This window comes from Thermobia domestica, chromosome 4 (assembly GCF_964235325.1).
Source record: "Thermobia domestica chromosome 4, izTheDome1.hap1.1, whole genome shotgun sequence".
Lineage (NCBI taxonomy): Eukaryota > Metazoa > Arthropoda > Insecta > Zygentoma > Lepismatidae > Thermobia > Thermobia domestica.
The window spans coordinates 127629917-127649950 of record NC_137457.1 but is presented as its reverse complement, the minus strand read 5'-3'; the positions used below and the strand labels follow the sequence as shown (position 1 = coordinate 127649950).

Below are 20034 nucleotides of genomic sequence, written 5' to 3'. Positions count from 1 at the left end.
CTTTTCAAAGTATAACCTCCAATTTCGGGCTGATTACTATCGTTCAATCGATACCCAAATATTCTCCAAATAAACATATTGATAAAAAACAATCATATTTTTTTTAGCTATTTCTTCTTTGCCAACTATCATTTGATTGTTTGTTCACAGCTGATTACTGTATTTATATAATATTTGCAGTAACTGAACATGAAGTATATTATTTTTAAACAGAAGATCGTTGTAGCTCAGTGGCGGGCAGTAGTGAGCACGTAAAACTAGAAAAGGAAAAAAGATTTACTATTTGTTCACGTGTCCAAACAGCAAAAAGAATATTAACCTATACACTGTTATAGGGGCTCTCAGAAACAAAGCTGTCATGTGACTTTCCAGTTTTCCTCACGACGCTAAGTGGACACTGAAATTTTGAATTACTTCAGCCGCGGATTCAGTACTCAAAGAGAACATCTAACCTCAAGAATGTTTTCTTGAGACACCCGAGCTGCATGTACCAGCGAAATGTCGTGTAAATGAATGGTGTTTTTGCGATTGATTTGTGGAGCACGTTTTTCATGAAGTATCTGGTGCTACTGAAGATATCTATCAGCAGTAATAGTTAAGTTTGACTTGCAAATACTCGCGATGAGTGATACCTTGGCAATGGTACCATATGCGCAAAGAGATCTTTTTCTATGAATGTTTCCTTTCGGACCTGGTGAGGGTAATGATACTTATCAAGCCAATGTATGTTATGTCTCTCTGAACAGCCAGTGTTTGAACAAAAATAATATCCCGTGCACCCCACACAACATATAAGAAACACTCATCGAACCATTCTCTACTAACGAAAAGAAACATCGCATATATATAATAGTGGGTAGACATTCATACTACATTCTGGCTTGGGAATTTTTTATGACTTGACCTCATACCATCTGTCACTAGTATAGCACTATCTAGCCAGTACTACTAGCAAATTACAATAGGAGGTCGGTTCTTCTTCACACTGATTGATAATGTCTTCAACACAAATTGTTCTTTCCTGTCTGCAATCCAATTCCATTAAACGATTCTCCAAATACAGTATTGCCTATTGAATTTAAATTTGAAGATTTCACTGGCCTGTCCTAAACCGAAATTCCAGGGTGTTGATTTAACTATTCCGTTTTAACTCGTGAATTACATACGCTGCTGGTATCATACATAAAAGTTATTTGTGACAATAGAACAAGTGCACGAATAGTAAATAAAGTACTCCAAAACCTCAATATACTCTTCAGTGTTCACTATATATAATACATAAACTAGTTGTTTAAAACCAACAGAACTCATGAACACCAAAACACATGGAAAAATTTGGCCATATCTATGTTTCAAATTTACATTCTGTGGAAGTTACCTTCTGTTATTGTGCCGCAATAGTTAAAGGTTGCCTTTCGTTTTCTGAACTAAATACTTTCACATCGCCCCAGATTACACGATCCCAGAACTCTTGTGGCTTGTTGATGTACACCCTTGGGAACTCTAAGGAAGCAATTTGAATCTGTTAGTTGAATATGAAATGCAGAACAATATAAGCACAGCTACATGTAATGTTCTATTTGTGTATTTGGCAGAGGGATGATAGTTTGCTCTGCACGTTCTAGAGGGGGAAAAGCAATTAAATCATGGCAAAAATACGGACAGTTTTCATGAGTATATTTATCTGAATATAAAACTTATATTATGATATGTATTATTATTATTATTATTATTATTATTATTATTATTATTATTATTATTATTATTATTAAGTAATAGTAGTAGTAGTAGTAGAAGTAGTAGTATATCAAGGTTACTGTTTTATATTCGTTAATATGTAAATTGTACTGATAATGTCTATTATAATTGTTATGAAAAGTTCAAGAGTGATAGAAAACGGTCTTTTCTGCCTGGAAACCACTAATATGGTCAGCGCTGGCGAAAGAAGAGCTAGAGGGGGAATTTGCTTTGCTTCGTATCTACAAATACATCACTGGATACATGTATTCAAATGTGGGAGTGGTGTTTATTAACAAGAGTTACTAACATGGTAAAACGTTTTGTAAGGAAAAATATGTTTACTGTAATTTGTTACCGTGCTGAATAATGTGATGTTTCTCTACATTTTATACTCATTAATAATATTGAACTTTCGTTGAATACTTTACAATCAATTCAACAGGTGCTTCATGAATTTGTGTATAATTAACTTATTGGGTATCCTACAATGATTTATTTGTTGCCAGTCAAACAATTAAATCGCACTCTTCCCAAATGGGAACAATTTATTTCTATCTATTTTTATCTGTGGATTATTTTTTGTGGATTTATTTCGTCTTTTACAGTAAGGACCTGCTACCAGTCCATCTCCTAATATTCTCAAAATATATTAAGTGCGGTCAGAATCAATAAGTTTAGAAGGAATTAAGAAATTCTGAAAGAAAAATAATTTGGGATTAAATGGATAATTATTAAATGGGATTAAATGGCCCAAAAGAATGCCTCCCTTCTAGTTTTCTCTTTCCTGCACGCAAAAAAAGGTTACTAGTAAACAAGAAAAAGGTGGACAGTAACCAAGTTAGTTTGTCAATATATAGACAACAGAGTCGTGTGTCCCAGCAGCCAAGCCAAAAAGGTTAACGAGAGAAGGTGATCGTAACCTTGCGTTACAGGTTAACATTGCTAGGTTACAGTGTAATAACTCACAGGGGTACGCTAACCGATCACGTAGTTACCACTATTAATCATAACCTGTAACCGGTAACCTTGTTAGTATGTTGGAATAACCGACTGCTCGGTTAACGAAACAGGGTGCGACAACTTTCTAACCGTGTATTTTGATTAGTATAACTTATTTCATAAATAACAGTAACAGATATTCACTCAGGCACGAGCACATCAAAAAATACAATACTAAAATAGGTAATAACTACCTAAATTTATTTTCATTTCTAGTATGTACTTTTTTTCGTCATCCCGTTTAAAGGGTAACGCCCTACCAATGTCAATGTTTTTTTTTTGCTAGCCGTAGCTAGCACCCACCCAAAGGGTTACGCCCTTTATGTGGGAAGCGGAGTTAATAGGAACTGCAGGTGTAGGTTGATTGTCGTGAGGCAAAAGAGCTTTTATTAACTTTATTATATCCAAGTTCATTCAAATGAAAGGACATTATGGCCGTTAACCATAATCATAAGGACAGGAAAACATATTAACAATGGCGAGCATTTCACCAGGAGAGTGTGAGAGCAGAAAAATGTTGAGAAATGAAACAATGAGGTGCACTTGACGTCACAACACAACATAGAGAGGAGTGTTAGAGAGACGAATGAATGTTATCTTCTGTCCAGGGGCTACTCTGGACGTAATGGAGACGAGTGGAGCCCTGTTAGTGCGGTGAAATCACTGTGCAACATAAGATGGAATGATATATGGTGGGGGGATTGCAATGAGGAAGTCTTCAAGAAGTTGAAAGTCGGGACTATTTGGTGGGAGAACATGGTGGTACAGAGTAAACAGCTGAGAGAGTGGAGAATGCCGGAGAATGGTTTTAGGTTTGCGAAGAGTGGCTTCGTGGTGCATAGCATCAAAAAGCAATGGATGGTGATTCTGGAGTCGCTTCGTAACGTACCGGAGACGGAGGTCTTCTAGGTGATATAGGAGGTGTGGGAAAGGTGTTCTCTCATATAAGTCGCGTGTAGGGCTTGGCAATTTAATTCTAAAGGCAAGGCGTAGGGCATGGCGCTCAAGAATTTGTAACCTGCGGTAATATGACTCTGGAGCTGATAGCCAGGCTGTAAAGCCATAAGTCAAAACAGGGCGTAAAAAAGCCTTGTAGGTGTTTAGAAGTATGTTAGGTTTCAGGCCCCAGGTAGTCCCAGTTAGGCGTCGCAGTAAGTTCAGACGGTTGGTCGCTTTAAGAGCAAGACTCTTAAGATGAGCAGACCATTTCAGATGGGCGTCGAAGATAATGCCCAGATATGTGACTGTGGGACTAACAGAAAGTGGGGTACCTGCAATCTCAATACTGAGATTGGATGGATTGCGATGAACCCGACTGCGTTTACCTGGTGGTAGGAAGATAATGGCCTGGGTTTTATTGGCGTTAAGTTTGAGGCGCCATGTATCACACCATTGAATGAAAGCATCAATGGCGGGTTGAAGGAGGCGATTGATGTTTTGAATAGTATTTGCCGTTGCCAGAAAAGCCGTATCATCCGCATATTGAAATAGACTGACGTTCGTAGGAAGAGCAGGAAAGTCAGCAACATACAGTAGATAAAGAAGCGGGGACAGAGCCGAGCCTTGAGGAACACCAGAATGGATAAACACCGGGTGTGAGAGAGCAGTATTGATGGAAACATATGTCAGGCGACCGGAGAGAAAATGGTAGATGAACCGAATGTAACATATTGGAAGGCGGAAAGAAAAGAAATTGTATAGAAGACCTAAGTGCCAGACTTTATCGAACGCCTTTTCTAAATCGAAAAGGACAAGACAGGAAGGCTTAGATTGGTTAAATTGAGCAGTAATGTACGTGGTCAGGCGGAGAAGTTGATCGTTAATACTGAAGTTTGGACGGAATCCAGCCTGATGAAGAGGAATAAGGTTGTGAGCGGTGAGATGGATGTGCAAGCGTGAGACGAGAATTCGTTCGAGTATCTTGCTGAAAACAAGGGTGAGTTGTATTGGGCGGTAGGAAGACACAGAGGGAGCTGGTTTGTTCGGCTTTAGGAACATTAATGTTTTTGATGTTTTCCAATCGGTAGGGATAAATCCAGTACGGAGAATGAACGTGAAAATAAGAGACAGAAGATAATGGAGAATGTACGGCCCTTCTTTGATATGACGGTAGGTAATAGTATCTAGCCCTGGAGCAGTGTTACGCTTACGAGCTATAATGGTGGTAATTTCTGCGACAGTGATAGGAGCTGTTAAAGGTGAATCGTCGGGTAGAGGATGGTCGGTATGAGGTTGGAGTGATGGTGTGTTGAGATTCAGCCGAGCTGTAGGATGACGACGAGCTGTAAGGGCAGGTTCAAGAGGCGTGAATACCCCTTGCAGCTGGTCAGCAAAAGCATTGGCTTTTTCCTCGTCAGTGTGTAAGGGCATATCATTAAGGAGGAGCGGATAAGAAGTACGAGAGGTTTGACCAGTGAGCTGGTGAAATCGTTTCCAGTACTTAGTTGGGTGTGCTGTATCGGAGAGTTTATTACAAGTTTTGATCCAGTTTCTGGTCTTATAGGCAAGAATATAGTTATGGACTGCTCTTTGGTATTGGCGATGTTGCCGAAGCGATTCCAGAATACCTGTGTGAGTAAAATCTCGATAGAACTGGCGGGAACGGCTTATTAAAGGTAAATACTGAGGCGGTAGCTTAGGTCTGTAGGAAGTTACTGTAGTCTGGGGTATGGATTGAGCGGATGCCTGATGTATACTGTCGGTGATGGTATGTAAGGCATCGTAAAGTTCTGCCTCTGTAGTAGGGGCTGATACAGACGTGAGTTTATTAGAAAGGCACTCCTTGTACTTAGGCCAATTAGCACGGTCAAAACGAGCTACTGAACGGGGAGGAGCAGTTGGAGGTGGTTGAATAGGTCTCTGTTGTTGAAGAGTGAGTTTTATAGGGACATGATCACTCCCCAGCGGATCAAGGACAGTCAAGGTAAGCTTGCAAAGAAGGTTGGGTGAAGTTACGACAATATCAGGAGTTGTGTTGGATGCCGGTCTTGTCGGTTTAGGGATATGATGAAAGAAACCTGTCGTGCGGGTCTGAAGATAGTTGCGAAAAGTAAGCTTTTGGTGATCTGTGCGACTGTGGTAGTTAATATCGGCCATGATAATGTAGCTGCGAAAGTTGTCTGATATATACTGAAAAAAATTGAGAGGAATAGGTTGGCCGGGTCGTATATAGATGGTGGCTACCGTGATGCAGCAATGTTTGAAATATAAGGTGGAAATAATTTGTTCAGGCAGCGTTAGGTCTCCGGTAGCATGTAGCCGATGAGAGATAGTTGATGGAAAGCCAATTGCGACACCGCCACTAGCACGGCGGGCTGGAACGGCAGTGTCGTGGCGGACAAGATTATAAGATGGAATTTTACAGGATATTTTCGGTGAGAGGAATGTCTCATTAAGTAGAAAGCAATGTATGTGTTCCTCAAGGAGCAGCTGTTCAAACAAAGGCCTGTTTTTCTGGAGAGAACGAATGTTCAGAAATAAACAGTGAACTGCCATAATGAAGATTAGAAAAATTAGATGAAGAGGGAAATTATACTGCAGATTCATGTACAGTAGAATAGAAGTGTGCGAAGTTGTTGGAGTATGTGCCCGTAAAATTGACATGCAGGATGGTTTTTGCGGCTAGTTGCACTTGTTGAAGAATATGTTGACGAAGGAAGGGATGTATGTTCTGCAATGTAACAGTAAGAAATGCCAAAAACTTGTCAATGGTAATCGGTTGATTTGCAGAAGTAGGGGGTGGTGTAGCAGAATCGGCGTTATGGATGCGTATAGGAACAGTGAGCTCTGGTTTAAGTATCTCGGCAGCAGGTTTGGCCTTACATTTATAACTGTAGGTAGGATGCTGATCTGGGCAAGCTGAGCATTGCGGTGGATTAGTAAGGTTGGTGCACGACTTAGTCGAATGTGGGCCGGCACAGTACCCACATTTGAAAGGGTTCCTGCAGTCGATGGTATGATGCGAGTTATAGGATTGGCATCGCTCACAACGCATTGGAAGTGGAGGTGGTGAGCGGGATGGTTCTACTCGATGCCGTTTTAAGTATATAAAAGCACCGTTACTAAGGAGATCATCCACGGTCTCTTGGTTATTTGTTAGAACACGGACCATGTAGGTTGGTCCGGATATGTTCTTAATGCGAATGCATTTAATGATAGAATGACCCTCCATGTTGAGTTCCTCAGCGATCTCAGCATCAGTGTATTGTGGATCAACTCCTCGGATAACTACAGAGAGAGCCGGAGGCTTGCGAGGAGGTGGAGGCTGCTTCGCTTGTTGAGAGGTAAGCTTTTGAAGGTTTGCCGATTTGCCAAAGATCTCAAAAGAGTAAGTATTGCGAAGTGTGGTTGCCATGTTTGGATCTGTGGATCGGATGATAATACCATTCTTGGTGGGTATGAGCTGCTTGACATCCGACCGTGGCACGTACTTAAGTAAACGTAAATAGATCTGTTTCAAATCATGGTATTTGGCGTCGTAGTTTGTTAGGAGAAAAGAATGAACGATAGGTTTAGCTGATGATGTATTGCCAGTGATCTCAGTATCCATATTGCTAGATGCTGAGGAAGACTCACTCAAAGTATGATGGCGTTTCGTTGGAGGTGCCATCTGTAATGCAGCAGCAAAACTAGCTTTTGCAGATTGACCCGTTGGATCGCTCGGTTCTGACTCTTGGCGGGCTTTGCGCTTATCAAGCTTTGCCGCCGTCAGAGAGGGGCCCTGTACAACAACAGAAGGTAATCCAGAATGACCGGGGCCTTGTCCAGATGCCATAGCAGGGGTCGTCTAGGTTACAGGTTTGAAGACCACCGTTTGGATAGTGGTCTAGGTGGGCCAAAGATGCTATCAACCTGCGTAGATATCTGATGAGTTGGGCTAGATTAGTCTCTCAACCGATACACACAGAGATCAAGCTTCAGTGACCAGGATAGAGGATAGGAAATTACAAAACTCGTCACTATGCTCTAGTGGCGCTTCAGAGCAGAGCAAAGCAAAGCTCTGGGAAAGTATGTGAACGCCCTACCCTTATAAGCCACCAATATCACAAGTATTTAACATCAAACAGTGAGAATTTGTTTGGGTGATACCCTTCCCTATAAGCAAAGACGTAAAAGGATTTTGGTATTTGTACCGTAAAGCAACGTAAAACGCATTATGTTTCCTGAACACATTACAAAATTATTGTTAAGAGTGTGTGAATTATTTGACGACAATTACACAACTAGTAGTGCTACCATCTAGTGTGGATATTTGTACTAGAAACATGTCACATAACATTTTATTCATTTAAATCTCAGAATATGCATAAACCTCCGTAAATAAACTTTCCTTCACATTTCTCTATTAATTTATGTAGAATCCATATTTTAATAACTGTTTTCCTATTCCTTCGGATGTATTCATAATTCTTAAAACTTTTCGTTCTTAAAATTGCAAATGGCGACCTTGCTTTTTGTACTTCTAGTAATGCAGTGTTACCAGTAAACAAGTTTCGGAGGGTTAAATTTGCCTTGTGTGAAAATCGGTTGATAACAACACAGTGTTATAAATTAAATTAACCTTCTTGAATTGGTTACCTTCTTCTAACCTATTTTATAGGTTAATAGCAACCAAACACTGGATTGTTTCTACACATTTTCTAGTAACCTTTCTTGATTGATTACCGGCGACCTCGTAAAATTAACCTTTTTTGTCTCAGAAGGGTTGTTACAAATTATTAACTGGTTCTAGCAGCTAAATTGTCCATTAACCCCCACTAGGTTACCACTTATTTTTCTCAGTGTGGCTAACTTAATAACTGCTTTTGTAGGCCCAGAAGAATATGTTCCAACCCTTGGCAACTGGTACTATATTTTTTTTTTAAAGTTATCGTCAGTCATATTAGGAGTTATGTTAATATATATTTTTTTTCAATGACACTAAGATTACCGTTTGAATCTCAACTAATACTGTGTATAACAACATACCTACATGAATTTGATAATAATAATAATAATAATAATAATAATAATAATAATAATAATAATAATAATAATAATAATAATAATAATAATAATAGTGTTTCAAATGTACTCAGTAAAATATGCACTATTTGTTACGGAGTGTTGATCTTTCTCCCTCTAGAAACTTTTCAGTAAGTTTCACCTCGTGGATTATTCCCAAAGAATTTACTGTACCTGTAGAATTTTTCAATGTAATATTTTGCGATTTGTCTTCATTATATGATACGGACTTCCATTCAAAGCCCAAGGTGCGTTTAACATGAGAGCTATGGTTAAGTGATGAATGAGGACGTCGGTGTCATAGTAAGGATAGTGGAACTGTGATCACTCTGAACTTTTTCATAAAATTCCTAGAGCTGCTGATCCAAAATTTTAGCTGTGTAATTGATCTAGTTTGGTCAATTGTGTGTTGCAGCGCTTTCCATTTTTTTTCAGCTGCGGATTCGTTTATCACGCAAAATTTTGATGTGGAGCCCCAAGAATATTTCTTTCGATATGTTTATATTATGCATTTTATTAAAAAAAACTAACGTATAAATTATAAATAAAATATGAAGCATTATTCATTCTTTTATCTTCATTAGAAACAATAGTGGAAAATGGAGCAAAATATATTTTTTTGTTTCACATTGAAATCCACTTATTAGAAACCATGATATTTTAGTACAGTTATTACTAACAGTACGATATCAGATGACATTCTCCCTTGATTGAAGTGGTCTCATTTCTAACGAGAAAAGGAAGACCTAATTTTTGCCATGTTATATTGTTTAGCAAGTAACAATTATCATTTGCATCACTGGTGCTGATGAAGCTCCTAGGAATCTCTCGTGGAGACCTATGGGCTCTACGGATCACAGTTTGGGTGAGACTGTTGTAGTGAATGTAGTTTGTAGTTTTATGTTCACGTAGATATTTATACTTTTCTTCTCAACGATTGTTACCTTTTTGCCAAGTAATTGAAATATCGGTTAGGCAGTCGTATCTTTGCTTGAACAGTACTCAATCCTATATTCCGTAGGAAGAAGCAAGTAAACAGGAGTTTTCTTCGTGATTTTTGTTTCATAAATGTACAGTACTTTTATGGATCCTCTTATTGAAAGGTTACCATTCTGCGTACCCCGGCGCAACTCTTCAATGAGATATTTTGTATAACAATGTATCCATTTTCATATGCAAATTATCACGCTTTTATGCATTTTAAAATGACTATTCCTTAGAATACATTAATTGACGCGTGCAAGTTAATCTTTTAATTGTCTAATCTATCCTTTTACTTTAGATCTCTAATTTACAGACTTACACACACTTGAGAAAGAAATTTGTTATCCTATCGCTGCCCTTCTGACTTAGTGTTCCGGTTACTAAATTAGATAAATGGGCTACAGCCTGACTTTTATCAGACGACTCATACAGAGAGATGAATTTATTCAACACTTTAAAAATATATTTTGCTTTGTGGTAGACGAACTTTTCTTGTAGAAATGTTTTGCTCTATGATATGAATGAAAGGAACGAGTTCCACTAGTGTACTGATATTCGTATATGCATCTAATTGAATCTCCATTCGTAGACATTCAAATTGTTTCACCCACCTGGCACCAAACTATTTTCAGGCATGTCTTTAACATACCCGCTCTGGCGTTAATCAATCAAGAGTAACTTCAAGTTGCTATAGTTATTTTAGGTGTATTCATTTTCTCCAGCACTGCCTTTGTTAAATTATCTAAATTTACAACAAACACTTTTTTCGCGACATCCTTGGGGTTAACACGGGACATCTATAATCAGCCCAACTTCAATACTTACGCTCTAAGTAATTATTTGTTTTTAGTTTTTAACATAGCAATATTTACGTAAGACAATCAACACAGAGACTACGAACACATATGAGACACGAACAGTACTCCTAACTAAGGTAAAAGAATATTACTAACATAACAGAGAATAATGGGGTGTACTCGTTCCCTTTTATCAACCCTTATGTGACATAACATTGTGAACACAGAGACTATGAGCAGCACTCCTATGTAATATAGCAAAAACTATAAACACATCTATGGTATACTGCCACCCTCATATAACATAGTTGATAATACACAAGTAAGACTACATAGCATTAGACTATGAGTATATTTTCAAACCCTATTAAACATAGCAGAGATTTGACCAGATATAGAAAACTGTTTTACGACACATTTTTAGGATGTACTCATTTCCTTTAGGTCCATTTTTTCAACCCCTACTTTAACATTGAAACTCGCTATGTATAAAAGAGCATGGCCTATTTTTTAAAAATTATATAACATAACACATATTACAACCCCTATTTAATACAGCAAAGAATATGAACCAATAATAGGAATGTACTCGTTTTCTTCTATCAACACCTATGTAACATAGAACAAATTACACAATCATTCATTTAGTACTCCATGTCTCAAAAGCACTAAACATCGATGTCAAGTCAAAAATTTAAACCCGAATAAATCGTAAACGAAGCCAAATATTGAGGTGCTGTTTCACAATTAGGAATAGAGGACCAACTACTACAGTTCCCAAAGTACTGATCTTCGAGGTCAAAGGTCAAATATTTAAACTCGAATAACTCTTAAACTGAGCCACATATTGAGGTGATGTTTCCACATTTAACAATAGGTCATCAATTGCTACATGTCCAAAAGTATTGATTTTCGAGGTAAAAAATCAAATATTTAAACCTAAATAACTTATATCGGATAAATTTGTATGACCTATTCAGTTTTGTACCAGCACAAGAAAGTGAATAATGAATACATTTGGGTGTGCTACTTACTTCTCTACCAAACGTGAAAAAACAATCAAATCCCATTTTAGCTAGCTGAGTATTTTATACCATTTTGTACTATTTAAAATAACGAATGGATAAATTTGAGTGACTTATTTAATTTTGTACCAACGAGAAATGCCATTTTAACTTGCTCAGAATTTTAAATAATTTTGTGCTGCTCAAATAAACGAAGACATAAATTTGTACTAACCTAAAAAACGGAAACATGCCTCTTTTGACTAACTCAGAATTTTATATCATTTTATACTACTAAAATAAAGGAAGGAATACGTTTGTACTAAGCAGAAAAAGCGAAAAAGGACCTGTTCAACCAACTAAGACATTTTATAACATTTTGTACTACTCCATTAAACAAAGGAATAAATTTCAATGAAGTATTTTGTTTTGTACCAACTAGAAAAAAAGACCAAAGAAGGACCATTTTACCTACCTGTTCATTTTATTTCGTTTTGTACTATTTAAATAAACAAAGGGATAAATTTGTACCACCGAAAAGAAAGGAAAAGTTTATACCTTTTTATGCCACTCAAATAAACGAAGGAATAAATTTGGATAGAGTATTTAGTTTGTACTATCCAGAAGAAGATGTGAAGAATGAATAAAATTTGGGTGGACTATTTTCCTTTGTTCCAACTGGAACAATGAAGAAGAAGAACGACTTTAACTAGCCTAGCATTTTATTTAACTTATACTGTTTAAACAAAAAATCACCATTTTAACTAGCTCAAAATTTATGAACCTTTTATACTACTCAAATAAACAAAAGAACAAATTTGAATGTTTAGTTTTTTGAATCAACCAGAAAAAACGAAGGAAAATCTTAACAAGTTTATATTTTCTGTACCTGTTGGTTCTATTCAATTAATTTGGGAGTTCTTCTTTTTATAACAACGAGAAAAATTAATGTTCAATTTAACTAGCTGAGTATTTTATCTCAACTTCTATTATTTAAATATACCAAGGAATAAATTTGAGTGACCCATTCAATTTTTTTACCAATGTGATATGGAATTTTTAATGGGCTCAGAATTTTATACCTTTTGTACTACTTAAACAAATAATGGGAGAAATTGAGTGAACTATTTAGTTTTGTACTAACCTTAAAAAGGCAAAGAACGGTTATTTTAAAAACCTGAGATTTTATGTCCTTTTTGTACTACTCAAATAAACGATGGAATATTTAGTTTTGTACCAAAAATAGCATTTTAACAAACTAAAAATAGTGTACCATTTAGAGTATTCAAGTAAACTTAGGAATAAATTTGACTGACCTAAAAACAGTAAAAACCATTGTAACTAACTAAGAATTTAATATGAGTTTAACTACTCTAATAAATGACGGAATGCATTTGAGTGAGGTCTTTAATTTTGTAACAATCAGAGAAAAACTGAAGAAGGATTATCTTAAGTAGCTAAGTATTTTATAGCATTTTCAACTAATTAAATAAACAAAGGAATAAATTTGTATTTTCCAGAAAAAGCAAAAAACGATCATTTTGACAAGGTCCGAAATTTATATCATTTGAACTAATCAAAATAAACAAAGGAATGCATTTGAGTGAGCTATTTAATTTTGTAGCAACCAGAGGAAAACCGAAGAAGGATCATTTTAACGAGCTGACTATGTTATACCCTTTCGTACTGCTCAAAAACCGAAAGAATAAAATTGTACTACCCAGAAAAAAACGAAAAAGGCCCATTTTAACTAACTCAGAATTTATGCACATTCGTACTAGTCCAATAAACGAAAGAACAAATTTGGGTATTCAACATTTTATGCCAAACAAAGAAGGACCATTTAACCAGGTGAGTATCTTATACCATCTTGTACTACTCAAATAACCGAAATAATAAAATGGTACTAAGCAGAAAAAACGAAAAAGGACCATTTTAACTAAGAATTTTTGTACCTTATTGTGCCATTCAAATAAACGAAACCTACATTTGGGTGGAGTATTTCGGTTGCTACCAACGAGAAAAAAATGAAGAATGAATACAATTTTAGTGGGCTATTTCCTTTTATACCAACTGGAAAAAGTGAAGGGCCATTATAGCTTTTGTACAATACAAATAAACGAAGGAATAAATTTTTGTGGCCTATTCAATTTTGTACCAAGCTGAAAAAGTGAAGAAAGTTCATTTTAACTAACTCAGTACTTCTGGATAATTTTGGGGCACTCAAGTAAACGAAAGAATTTGAGTGGACTATTAAAGTTTGCACCAACCAGGAAAAAACAAAGGTCCATTTTAAATAACTCAGAATTTTATATTTTGTACTACTCAAATAAACGAAGGAATAGATTGGAGTGGCCTATTTGGTAGTGGTGCAAGATTTTTTTACTGTTTTGCATATTTTTATTTCCCCCAGAGAAAGGGCCATTTTAGTTTTCCAGTCCAATTTTTGTAGAAGGAAGAGAGCCATAATACTGTGCTTTTGAACGTTTTCTATACAAATCAATATAAACAAAGATGGGCAAATTTTTAAATTCGAATGTCTTATACGAACAGAAAAAATATTCCGTTTTAAATAAGTCACATTTCTAAATATGTTTTGTCTCTATCGTTATGTAAAAGAAATGCCTAATGAAATTACACTAAACAATTATGTGTATTAGTATCGTTCCTTGTTTATTTTATTTAGTGTGTTAATAATGAGAAGCTTAAATATCTACAGCAACACACAGAATAATATTTCTAAATGTTTAATAATTCAGCACTTTTTATAGATGGTGGGCAACAAGAAACTGAAAACTTTTCTCTTCTTTGGTGAGTTGATTCTTCCTTCGTTATGATATTGTCTTAGTCTGGTTTTCCTTCTGACTTTTCCTCTATCACCAGGGTGATCCAAAATGAATAAGCATGCTGTTTCTTCCATGCTCTATTATCGACATTATTAGTTGACATTCATTTCTTTTCTTTAGTACGTCTTCATCCCTTAGTAACGGTGGTGTAGAGCATGTTCTACAAAATTAAGTGAAAATTAAATATATGATGTTACTCTCTTACAGATCAATATCTTTCCTCTGTAAGCAATGGCAGCTCATATTGAATAAATCTTAAATTCAAATATTCAGTTAATGGCCGGGAAAAATTGTACTTAATTCGCTAAACGCACGTCCATTAACCATATAACTGTGAGCCAGTCAATGACCGTAGAGACAATTAAAATTTGTTACAAGACATTCGAGATAAAAATATTTGCCCTTCTTCGATTATTTTGAATAGTATACAAAATGGCATAAATATAGTAATATGGCTCTCTTTATTGTACAAAAATTGTACTGGAAAACTCTAATATGCCCCTTTCTCTGGGAGACACAAAAATCTACGAAATAGTACAAAAATCTATCACCACAACCAAATAGGCCTCTTAAATTTATTCCTTCGTTTATTTGAGTAGTAAACAATATCAAATTCAAAAATGGACCTCATTTGTATTTTTGCTGATTGGTATAAATTTAATAATCCACTCAAATTCCTTTGTTGATTTGAATACCCCACAATTATCCAGACATGCTGAGTTAGTTAAAATGAAATTTATTCACTTTTTCTTGCTTGGTACAAAATTGAATAGGACACTCAAATTTATTCCTTCGTTTATTTGAATAGTACAAAAACTATAATGGCCATTTACTTTTTTCCAGTTGGTACAAAATGAAATAGTCCTCTAAAGTTTTATTCATTCTTTACTTTTTCTGGTTGGTACAAACCTAAATACTCCAGCCAAATTTCGTTTTTCGTTTGTTTGGCACAATAGGGTACAGAAATTCTGGCCTAGTTAAAATGGCATTCTTATGGTACACAAAGTAGTACACCTAAACCAAACGTATATAAATTCTGAGATAGTTAAAATGGTATTTTTCGCTTTTACCATTACAATAAAATTGAAGATTGAGAGCTTTACGCTGGGCCTTCAAATTTACCTTCTTCGTAACTATTTTGTCAATAGATTCAATCCAGTTATGATTCAATCCGTGTATAATTCAATTAAGTTTAAATCAGTTCAATAAAAGTCAGTGAAGTCAGGCTTTTTTGTGCAGAGCTAGGAATTTCATAATGAAAATTGATAAATATTGATATAATTCTGTTTTTTCTCAGACCATGAGCGAACGGAAAATGTAACATTACTAATCACAATTTAACTTATTTAGATTCTTTAAAAATAAAAAGGGTTAAAAACGTAGCTTGAAATAAATTTTATATTTATTTATGTTAAAAGCTTGAAATAAATTTAATAAAATACGGTTTTTGCAATTTTGGGAGATTTTTGCAATTTTAAACAACGCTAAGTGTGATGCGAGTACGGAAGATGTTAAGCGTTTTATTTCCTTTTTATGTCGATATATCTTCCTATTACAATAAGTAACCTTTCGCTAGAGTATTTCGAAACAAAAAAATGATTTTTTCTCGACATATCCTAATAGACATGGCACTACAAAGTAGAGTTCAATTTTTCAGAGTGAATGAGGCGAGAAACTGAGCTTTTTTTACAGGAAATATCTTTAATGTGATTATTTATTTCTTAATAAAATACGTTATAGTTTATAGTTAACAATAATGGTATTAATTATAATTAAATAAATAACAGAATTACAATAGAATTACGTAAATGATACATGCCAATAAACAAAAAAACATATTTCAGGACGGGATTGAAACATTTCATGTTTTACCACTACGAGTAAGAGTAAGAAATTGTCTGGGTTTATCAACGGCTAAGTCTTTTTGCACCCATACTAATTAGTCATTTAAAGTCAAGAAAATAGACTAGTTGTTACAGAATAAAAACTTATATCTTTCTCGTTTTACTAGTGTTGTTACAATTCAAAGAATTCGAAAATAATGCCTACTACGTCTTCTTCTTAGGAAATTATAAGTTAAGATGTGCACTAATGGTAGTTTAAAAAATGATAAGGAAGCCTAAGTTGAGTATCATCTAGTGGTATTTTTTCTTAATAAGAAATCTCTACACACCTTGTATATGAGTTAAACATGGAAATCTTGTTTAAGGTGTTGTTACAATCACATAAGTAATTTGTCTTTATATTAAATTTAATATTTTGCATATAGACTTACGTGAATTGATTTAATTAACTAACAATCTCTACATAAGGTAAAAGGGCTCTATAGTTTAATGACAAGCGCATTGCGCTTCTATTCGAGAGACTCTGGTTCAAATCCCCTCGACGTTCAAACTTATTCAAATGTTTCAAATTCAATTTCAATATATCCTCAGTGTTACAAGGAAGATCTTAACCTCTCCAGAAAGAAATTAATATTTGAATGTGGAAATTTGACGAGGGATGTCAAAGGAAGCAATGATTTACAAAGGTTCTACTTTCAAGTATTTTCTGATTCACGCGTTGTTATTGATTTCTTTCTTTGAAATTACAGTATGTGATGAAATAATACATTATATACAAAGCAATATTGCGATTATTATATGGTGCTCATTGGATAATATGCTCCGAACTATAGAGATTTATTTCAGAATGGGGAACTGTTTCGTGCGTCATTTGCTCACAATTTTATTTGCATAAAGACCTGACTCACCACTGTTCTTCTGAACAAATGTTCCATTTAAGTTATTTTGAATATCTTTAAACGCTTTTACAAACTGCAAGTTATCTGCACACCCAGTAATGATATTGGAGCACTCAGGGTGAAGATACTTGTGCTGGTGATTGCACACGTAAAAATTAAGATGAATTTAACTGTATATAATAAATTATTAAATTTTCTTTGAATGTCTAGATCCCACCACTTAGGTTAGTACCTTATCTTGGGTTTGTGGTTATTACTCTTCTTCAAGCTTTCAAACTCGCAGAATTGCGAAATGAAGAGCTAATAATTTGGTAAATTGGAACGATTTTTTTGAAGACGAAATTTAATACTTCGGATCTGCCTTTGGATTTGAAAGCATATGCTGTAGTAAGTAGTGGAATCGACTCTGGTTAATATATATGTAACACTTTTAGATATGCATATGTATCTGTCTTATCAACATACACAACAATATATGCAGCAAAGTAATTAAAACTTTAGTTTTGACACATATTACGTAAATGTTAACAATATGTTCAGCATAATAAACAATATTAATTGATGTTTGGAATAATTTACCTATTTTTGGGTTGGTCAAATTTGTTAAGATAATTATTTTATTATAGAACTGCGTCATCGTATTTACCCTTCAATAATGCAATTTGATTTGTTATGATTTTTCTTTACTACTATACGTCATATGATTGGAGAATTTAACAGTTATCCACAAAGCAAAATTAAGAAATAGTTATAATATTAAAAGAAATATTAACAGCACTGTCATTTTAATATCTAATTTAAAATAATCAACGTAAGTTGTTGAGTCTGTACACTTCCGACTATAAACTAGCCGACCTACTAGGTGCACTAATTTTCAGATTTGCAAAGAAACATAGTTTTCCTAGAAACCTATTCGAGGGTTCATATTCTAAAATATCATCTTTAAGTTAACGGTTTAATAATTAACATATACCATGTTTGGAAATGTATTAATTTAATAACATTGTTGAAGGAATTCTGAGTCAAATATGTATATTTATTCAACCTGCCTAAATAGCATTTCTAATAATATATATGTTTACAAAAAAATATGATACATTTTTAAATATCTTAAGCATACCGTTTACATAATATAATGTTTTTTTTTCTTTTAGGTCAAAAACTGGAAACAACTGGTTTTATGTTCTGGGAAGAAAACGAACCTAACAATCACAATGGACTTGAAAACTGCGGATCGTTCAGCATAAACACAGCACGTTATAATGACGTCAACTGTGATATTAATCATTGTTTCTTTTGCGAACATGGACTGTTGTAATGAAATATAAACCATGATAATCCAAAATAAATTCAAATATAATCCAAATAATACAAAATAAAATAAATATTGAAATTACTTATTGTGATTACTATTATAGTTTTTTGGACTATTAGATTCCTTTTTAAAAAATACTTCTCCTTATATAGAAAAAAAGGGAGGGCAATAGCAAAAGTTAAACTGAGGGCTTTACAATATAAGAACAGCAGCAAAATCCTCATTTCAAGTTTCTTACGAGATAACCCTACCGGCTAGCTGTAGGCACGAATTTTCCAGTCCACAAATAATGACTGGCCAACACATTCAAATATATTATCCATTTAAGCGTTCAGTTAAACATGAATAGCTGATTGGAGAAACGTCATATGTGAGCCACATGACGAAAATGAACTTGCATGTAACTTCAATTAATGTTTAATGTAATGGAAATAAGTGTATTAAATTGCAGTAGAAACGAACTGCTTTAATTCTGATATCAAAAAAGGCCATCCGCAGCAAGCGGCAATGGCCATCTCTCTCTTGGATTTTCGAAGTGTTCAGGTCTTAGAGTACATGTCAAGATATATTACTTTCAATAATCACATAATTAACTCATTTAATTAAATGGTCTAACACTTAAAATGATTGGCGTAAATTATTGGTGTTTCTCATATATGTTTTTTATATACCCGTGCATCAATGAGCATGTATTTATGAATTTACTATTGCTTTTATTGTATCTATCTTTCCCCATGAAGAGTCTCTCGCCTTAACTTGAAATACATTTTTCGGTGGTCTGTACCTAGAAGTTGAATTCACATCTTTATATTGGTACTTTAAAACTCAAAAAGAAAAAATATAATTTGATGTTCATCACGAGTTTTTTTATCTGCATCTCCACGAAAGATACGTGATCAATTTCTACTCTTGATTCATTTATTAATTGTTTAATCAAGCATAGTATAGTTTTTATATCAATTTTTAAAATCTTGACTCTAAAGTAGTGCAAAACTGATATACATGTGATGTGTAGTCAAAGTCGGAAGTTAATTTTTCATAATAAGTATCAGAAAATTTTGAATAGCATTGAGTACATTTTTGATTACTGTAAGCTTACGTCTGATAAACACATGCATATATAGACACATCGCATCGGGTGTTTATAAGAATGTATGCTATTTAAAATAACTTCTTTCCGTATGCTTAAATAATGCAAATTAACCATAGGTTAAGAATATTTATGACATAATAGTATATTATTCAATATTATTTTCCTTCAACAAAAATAAAACATAGTTAAAGTGGGTAGAAAATAATTGCAGAAAATAGTTGAAGGTGCCGTAACACGGACAAGATGTCGAGGCAGATACATCGCCGCAAAAAATCTTGGGCCAAAACCACGCGTGGCCAAAACCTCGCCGCCAAAACCATGCCACCCAAAATCTCGTCGCCCAGAATCTTGCTTGACCAAAACCTCCTGGGCCAAAATCTCGCCGTCCGAAAACCTCGCGGACCGAAACCTCGCTTGGCTAAAACCTTGCGGAATGTAACCTTTCCTTAAAATTTACGAATTAGTTTCTTAATATGCAACCTCATATTACAAATAATAATAACAACAATA

General features: G+C 34.8%; 1 protein-coding gene across 1 annotated transcript in view; it reads left to right on the top strand.

The window, feature by feature from the left end:
* LOC145683354 (hemolymph lipopolysaccharide-binding protein-like) overlaps positions 1 to 18503 on the top strand; it is a 536466-nt gene extending 517963 nt beyond the window's left edge. Inside the window, exon 4 of the mRNA XM_081754691.1 lies at positions 18271 to 18503. Coding sequence (XP_081610817.1) covers positions 18271 to 18434 — 164 coding nt within the window. The 3' untranslated portion in view covers positions 18435 to 18503. The remainder of the gene's footprint in view (positions 1 to 18270) is intronic.
* Positions 18504 to 20034: the final 1531 nt, after the last annotated feature.